The sequence below is a fragment of the Leptidea sinapis genome, chromosome 1 (genome assembly GCF_905404315.1).
Source record: "Leptidea sinapis chromosome 1, ilLepSina1.1, whole genome shotgun sequence".
Lineage (NCBI taxonomy): Eukaryota > Metazoa > Arthropoda > Insecta > Lepidoptera > Pieridae > Leptidea > Leptidea sinapis.
The window spans coordinates 27334851-27342966 of record NC_066265.1 but is presented as its reverse complement, the minus strand read 5'-3'; the positions used below and the strand labels follow the sequence as shown (position 1 = coordinate 27342966).

Here is an 8116-nt window from a genome sequence, read left to right as displayed (position 1 = left end):
TGAGAATCCATTACAGTCATATGACGAATTTATCAAAAGGCTTGATACACTTAAGAGGGATACTGTGCCAAAGTTTGTCAATGCAAATAACTATCGTTGTAAACCTCCAGCACCTTGGTGGAGTAACACATGTGGACAGAGTGTTATTAAAACTTATGAAGCTTTAAAACTGTACAGAAGGGACCCAACCATTGATAATTACATTAATTACAAAAGAATTGATGCTGTTAAGAAAAAGACTATTTCAGAACATAAGCGCAATGGTTGGGCGAACATCTGTAATAATTTTAACAGAACTACACCTGTTAGTATTATTTGGAAATACATCAAGTTATTTAAACGAATAAAATGCAATAACAGAACATATAATGATGAATTTGTTGTCCCTCTCTTAGAAAAATTATCTCAAAATGGATGTAGGGTTATTGATAATCTAGAAAGTTATTTTCAAATTAATAATAGCCTTCAGAAGTCCAGTTTCCTCATAGAACCCTTTACTTGGAGTGAGTTTTGTACAAGTTTACAATCCAGACGAAACACAACCCCTGGTTTAGATGATTGTCCATACATTTTAATCAAAAACCTAAATGAGTCCGTTCAAAAGAAACTATTAGCTAATCTTAATGGTCTTTGGCACTTAAAGAAAATTCCTAAATCTTGGAAAACACAGTGTGTAATCCCTCTACTTAAGCTTGACAAGCCACCTGAAGATCCTAACTCATATCGTCCCATATCATTGTCATCTTGTGTTGGGAAGCTTAATGAAAACATGATAAAGATGCATCTTGAGTATTATGTAGAGGTGAACAACATCATTCCACATGTTCAATATGGCTTCCGGAGAGGCCGAAGTTGTGCTGACAGCTTCATCTCTCTCTTGTCAGATCTGAAATATGCCACAAAAAATAATAAGTCCAGTGTTTGTGTTTTTCTGGATGTTCATGGTGCGTTTGATAATGTAGACCCTGGCATTTTGGTTCAAGTTCTTTCTGACATTGGTATACCAGGCATACTTTGCCATTGGTTATTTAATTTTTTAACAGATAGAATTTTGTATGTAAGGCATAATAATATTCTCCATGGTCCAAGAAGGGTCTCCAAAGGTACAATGCAGGGGGCTACATTATCTCCATTGCTGTACAATGTATATACAAGTCAAATTCTTAATTTTGTAAATATAGAAGGTGTAAATATTTTACAATTTGCAGATGATCTTGTACTATATTGTACAGACCATAATGTTGATAGAGCTATAAATAGTATAAATAATGCTTTAGATCAATTGTACATATATTATAATGACAGGTTGGCTCTACAGATTAACCCCAACAAAAGCAAGGCCATGATTTTTAGTAAAGACTTTCCCTCTAATGGCATACTCTACAATAATCATTCAATTTCAGTTGTACCTAATCATAAATTCCTGGGTGTTGTCATTGATAACAAACTTTTTTTACACATCAATCACATTATAACTAATTCTCTTAAGGGCTTAAATATTATAAGATGTTTAGCTGGTGTGACTTGGGGTGCAGACCCCAAAGTTTTAAGTATGCTATATAAATCTATAGTCAGAAGCCACTTTGACTACAGTTGTTTAGCCTATTCAAATAGTAGTTGTGTAAAAAAACTAGACATAATTCAAAACAAAGCTCTGCGAATTATTTCTGGGGCTATGTGTTCAACTCCCATACAAGCTATGGAAGTTGAAACCAAAATAATGCCACTGTGTCTTAGAAGACTTCTGCTAATAGAAAGATATTTACTAAAGCTGTTATCTGGTAATGATAATGTTCTCAAAAAAATAGTACCTTTTCCTGTACAATGCTTGGCTCAGCAGACTTCGGGAGGTGATCTTTTACAAGGTTATTTCCCAGTACTACCTCTCATTGTACTGCAAATGAATGAAGATTTTAAAAATGTAATTAAACAATCAAAGTGGACATGCTACTCATACCCATATTCCTCTATTATATTTGAGACCAATATTGTTACTAAAAAAATTTTTAATAATTGTGAATTATTAAGTTTTCTTTCCAACAATAACTACTATACTTTGTATACAGATGGTAGCAAAAGTGAGCTCTTTGTTCGCGCAGTGCTGTTTATGATCCCCAATCCAAGTTTGGTCAAAGTTTTCTTCTGGACCCTAAGTGCAGTGTTTTCACTGCAGAGGTATATGCGGCCCTCGAGGCCCTGAAGTGGATTGCACGTATAAATAGTTTTAATAATTTTTTAATTTTAACAGACAGTTTAAGTTTGGTCCAAAGTTTAACCAATCTCAGATTTGACTTTAAAAAAAACTATATATTGTATAATATAAAAAAATTGTTATTTAGTTATACCCTATAAAGGTCTCTTTCATGTGGATTCCATCACATAGGGGCATAACAGGAAATGAGACAGTAGATAAGATTGCACGTGATGGAACCAACATGTTGGATGTTAGCTCCATAGTAAAAGTACCTTTGACCGACTGCTATCAATCTATTGACAACCAGGTCAATAGTTTATGGGTCGAATTTTGGAAACAAGACCAAGAACAGAAGGGTAAATGGTATGGAAATATTCAAGCAAACTTACCTGTGGCACCATGGTATAACAAATTGAAAATGGCCAATCGGGACTTTATTACGACTATAAACAGACTGCGTTTTGGTCACTCCACCGTCCCGGCCCACCTGGCTCGGTTGGGCATAGTGGAGAGTAGCTACTGCACCTTCTGCAATAATTCTGTTGGTGATATCGAACATTTCATATTTAAATGTGAGTGCTTTTCGTTTGACAGATTGATTCTTGTCAGTGAAATTAGTGAAATAGTGCAAAATCAATTGACAGTGCAAGATCCCTCCCGCCGCCTGAGTGATATGTTGAAAAATAGATCCTATTACGTGCCTCTACATATAAATTCATCAAAAATACAGTCGGGAAATTATAATATACCTAATAAAAATACCCAAGACTTGGCCTAAAGGTCTAGATACCAGGCCATAAACTCCAAAAAAAAAAAATTGAATAAAGCTATTTGTTTACAAATTACAAGTCAACTTTGAACTTAGCAACTAGGTAGTAGGTACTTACAAGTTACAACTTTATGTAGTTACATACTTGGTAAATTGTAGCTCGTTTGTACTTAATGTTGCTTGTAACGTAAAACTTTTCGTGTTCTTCATTTAAAAATCATACATATTCAAAACAAGTAAAATTAGAGGACTAATTTTTGATTTTACCTTACTATTCCTGAAGTCAAATAACTTAACCATTCTACCGATTTACAATTGTTATTAGTCTTCTATCATGGTTCTTGTAACAAGCACATGTCTGGGTAAGATAAAAAATATTGAAGTTACATTACATAACTACTATTTAGATAAAATTCCTGATGTATCATGTGTTTGCAGATGAAGCAATCTTAAAAGATGTACACATTGTGAAACATAGTGTAGAACATCAAGTTAAAGTAATACTTGATAAATATAAAGTACAAGAAAAAGAAAACTTCAAGAAATGGCTTATAAAAGCTGTTACTCTCATAGATCTTACTACATTGTCAGGTGATGACACTCATTCAAATGTCACAAGGCTTTGTGTAAAGGTGAATATTAAATTTATTTTAATCTTAATTCATTTATGCTTAGTATGTACTTTATTATAGAGACACGCAATCTTGTTTTAACTAACTTGAAGGATAGACATATAAGTAAAATGTTGATGGCATTAGATAGATAAAAAGTATTTATTTTAACATTCCAGGCTGCCAAACCATTACAGGAACATGGTAACAAAATAAAAACTGCTGCTGTGTGTGTTTACCCTAATCGTGTATATGATGCATATGAGACTCTGAAACGTATGAAACTGAACAATGAAATCAATATAGCATCAGGTATGAAAACATTAGATGTGCAAAATTGCTAGTGGCCTCATTTTTCATATTTTTGAAGGTGCACTGCCCTTAAGCACATGGTACAGCCCAGAATCAGCTCTGAACACAAGTAACAATACTAATAATAATAGAAAAAAAGTTTTTCTTTAGATTTAATAAGTTTTCTTCAAAAGACCCATGATAAGATTGGGAAACTTAGTTAAATTTGTTTATAATATAATCACTACTCTAATAATACCTATAATACTCATTATATCATTTACAAATTACGGTAGAAAAAAAAATATAATGATAAAAATAAATTAATAAAAAAAATTAAGATTAAAATATTTATATATTTTTCATATTACTTTCCAGTTGCAACCGGATTTCCATCTGGCTTATATCCATTATGCTCAAGACTTCAAGAAATTTCATTTGCTATTTCAAAGGGTGCAAATGAAATTGATGTTGTATTAGATAGAAGCTTAGTTCTAGGAGGGAAATGGGACATGTTGTACAATGAAGTGTTAGAAATGAGAAATGCTTGCGGTAAAGCACACTTAAAAGTTATACTTGGTGTTGGAGAACTAGGGACATATGAAAATGTAAGAAAGACAAAATAATTTCTTAATTGGAAATAAGCCTTTAATATCAAATCATCAAAAATTGTTTTCAAGGAGCTTTCTTCCTCATACTACAAATCTGTGGAATGAGCTTCCTTGGACATGGGTACCTTCAAAAAAAGCGCGTACACCTTCCTTATAGGCAGGCAACACTCTTGTGATTCCTCTGGTGTTTCAAGAGAATGTGGGCGGCGGTGATCACTTAACTCCAGGTCACCCGTACGCTTGTTTGTCCTCCTATTCCATAAAAAAAAAAGTGAGATGTGTCTGTGGCACAATCAATACATCTGTCAAATCAATGTGCTTTCAAATAAATACAATGTTTAATGTGAATACTTATAAATGTTGGCAATATCATCTGTATATAGATTGTATTGCAAGAGAAATAGTTAAGGTGAATACACTATGAGCGGGTTGCCAACTCTACATATTATATTAGTAAGGAATTTGTCTCAATCATCACTCCTCCTTCTGTGCATACTTTAATTTATAAGAAGAAAAATAGTAGACAAACAAGGCTTTCATCTCATTGTAAGTGACACACAACTGTAACAATGACATACAGCTCTTAAGTTTTATTAAATTTTATTGAAATTGAAATTCTACCAAAATGCTGAACAGCATCACAATTGTGTTCATCACTTTGAGACATAATATGTCTCAGTAACCGAGTGATTTAAAAAGAAGCCTCCCTGGCAAAGAAAACTTAAGAACATAATAAACTATTTGTTTCCGCCTTTTTGGATAAAGTTTAATATTGCTATGTTAATGGTTATAGGTGTACATGGCTTCAATGGTGTCTATGTTAGCTGGAGCGGACTTTATTAAAACATCAACTGGCAAAGAAGCTGTCAATGCTACTCTGCCTGTCGGCCTTGTTATGTGCAGAGCAATCCAAGATTACTACCAGATGAAAGGCAGAAAGGTAATATTATGTTCCTGGTAACATTCTAAAGTAATTTAGAAAAGGAACTGTATTAGTTAAACATCACACCACAAATTGCACTTTGTCAGTGGTTTCACCTGTACATACCTTATTTCACATTTTTCCCCTGTTCACATTCAAGCGTCAATTGTTTTGCATGTATTGATAAACATTAACCATTTTAAACTTATTTCATAAATTCAATTCTATTCTTCATGCTGTGGCTTCTGTTGAGACACACCACAAATTTGCCAGTATCCAAATTTGTGGTCTTAAACTAGGAGCTTTTGAACACTGTAATTGCAAATTACTGAATCTACTATGTTTGAAAAGAGCAGAGCTAGTGAGAAAAACTTACAAGAAACTTGACAGCCACTCTTTTAAATCAATAAGAGTATGGCTGTACATATATAAGAAATTAGAAACTTGGCGAATTTAGTAGAAACTTAATTGCTTAACCTGTTTATTATTTTTTAAGTTTCCCAACATATCAATGTACTTGAAATGAACATGATCAAGCCAGGAATGACATTAGCAGCGGTTGGTTGTTGTTTGCAGATAAAATGATCTAATATTTACTTTGCCTTAAAATAGATCATGGACATTATTAAAGCATGTTTTTAACAAAAGTAATTGTAGTTAGATAATGTAACACTCAGGGCCGGCTTTAAACTTAATGCCGCCCCTGGGCACCTGGAAAAAATCCGCCCCAATACGGGAATTTTACACTTATAGTTTATATATTTAATTTTTCATAACTAAAATAACCAATTTATTGCAGAAACTTTATCAAAAAAAATACTAATTAAATTTCTTTAATAAAAACATCGATTATTATTTTAAATCTCCAAGAAAGTAATTGTTTAAATCGTTTTTATTATTAATATTTACTAAACGTGGCAAAATTATAATTTACAAATAATGGATAAATTGCATTTCTTGAATTATCAATTAAACCAAAAATTATTAATTAACAGAATTAATTAATTATATTGAGCAATCTTGATAAGACTAAAAAAAAATATTTTCACTTTCAAAATTTGCCACACTGGGCACTTGCCCCAACTGCCCCTAGTGTAACTCCACCGCTGGTAACACTTTATTTAAAATATCGTGTTGTGGTGAGCGATTGACAACCTACTTTTTGTACCTAAAAGTGAAGTTGTGTTACTTATTACATGTGTATGCCTGATATTGTCACTGCTATGGTTAGCTAATGGTAACTAACATCTTGTAGCTGTCTGGGCTGTCGGCATGTTCCATGACCTATTCACATTAAAACCAGATGAAAATATACTACATTCTTTGTTCAAGGTGGGACTGAAGCCAGCGGGTGGAATTAAAACAGCAAGAGATGCTGTCAACTGGTTAATACTGATTAAATCACAACTAGGAGATGAATGGCTCACACCGAAACTCTTCAGAATCGGAGCCTCAAGTCTACTAGGAGTTATTGAAAAAGAACTGGAATCTTAATACTCTTTGTCTGCTATTTTGTTTTTTATTGTTTTTTTTTATCAAGTTTTGTAATTTTAATTAATATTTTTATAATTGGGTAGTAAGTAGTTGTTATGTTATTATTGTTGAATTTTCATGGATAATTTTATGTTTATGTCAAACATTTGATGCCCTCGGTGCCATATACTTAATACTACTCACTTACTGAATGTGTAAGAGTGTAGACTAAGTTTAAAATTATGGTTAGGTACATCAAAGTGTTAAATAAATTCTCAATATTCGTAATTCCCATTTTAGTGATTGCTTTGCGACAACATATCATTTTGATTGTCGTTGCTTCTAATAAGCGTAAACTGCATATACATTATTATATTAACATCACAAGAAAAAACTGTCACTATGATTCTCGTAAGTATGAGAGAAAGGGTATACGGTAGATATATACGACATATCCGCCGCGGGCATTGAGGTTTTGAAATTAGTGTAGTCATTTACTTTTTTGGATCTGACACCTTATTATGATTACAAATATCTATGTATAACTAGCTGACCCGGCAAACGTTGTTGTGCCATATAAATTGTATTTATCTTTTCCTTGCTAGTTGATAAGAGATGGCGCTAGTTGTATTCATTAGTAACAATCACACTTCTTTTATATTTTGTATAATTCACACTATAGTTTTATAAATTATAGCCTATTTTGTTATTCTGGTATGTAAGCTATATTATTGTAAAGTTTCATTCAAAATCTTTTCAGTAGATTTTGCGTTAAAGAAGTTCAAACATACATCCAGACATACAAACTTTCACATTTATAATATTAGTAGGATTATTATATTATACAGTTATTAATAAGTAAAACATTCCTCATTACTATCAAAATGATAATTAATTCTAAAAGATAATTTTATATATTTACATTACTTACTTATTTCTACATTCCGATGTTAAACCGTCTACTGATATAGTTTATAAATAAACACTTTCTTCTCACTCCTTAATGATAGAAATAAAAAACAAATTATTGACAATAATTTAATCATGTTCTGAATCACAAATACTAAAATACAATTAATAAGGTTTAACATATCCTTAACTAATTTTTGTGCCATTTTTTAATATTGATAAATAATTATAGTTTTATAGATTTTTTTTATTAAATTAGGGAATTACTATTTAAACCAAAGAAGGTTCTAGATCGTGATTAGATTTGTGAAGAATTATATTTTAACGTAATAGTGG

General features: G+C 32.0%; 1 protein-coding gene across 1 annotated transcript; it reads left to right on the top strand.

Moving 5' to 3' along the window:
• Positions 1 to 3053: 3053 nt before the first annotated feature.
• On the top strand, positions 3054 to 8112 carry LOC126969755 (deoxyribose-phosphate aldolase). Its single transcript, XM_050815319.1, has 6 exons — positions 3054 to 3325; positions 3402 to 3595; positions 3754 to 3886; positions 4244 to 4473; positions 5270 to 5416; positions 6731 to 8112. The coding sequence occupies exons 1-6, from the start codon at positions 3298 to 3300 to the stop codon at positions 6890 to 6892; spliced, it is 894 nt and encodes a 297-aa protein (XP_050671276.1). The 5' UTR covers positions 3054 to 3297; the 3' UTR covers positions 6893 to 8112.
• Positions 8113 to 8116: the final 4 nt, after the last annotated feature.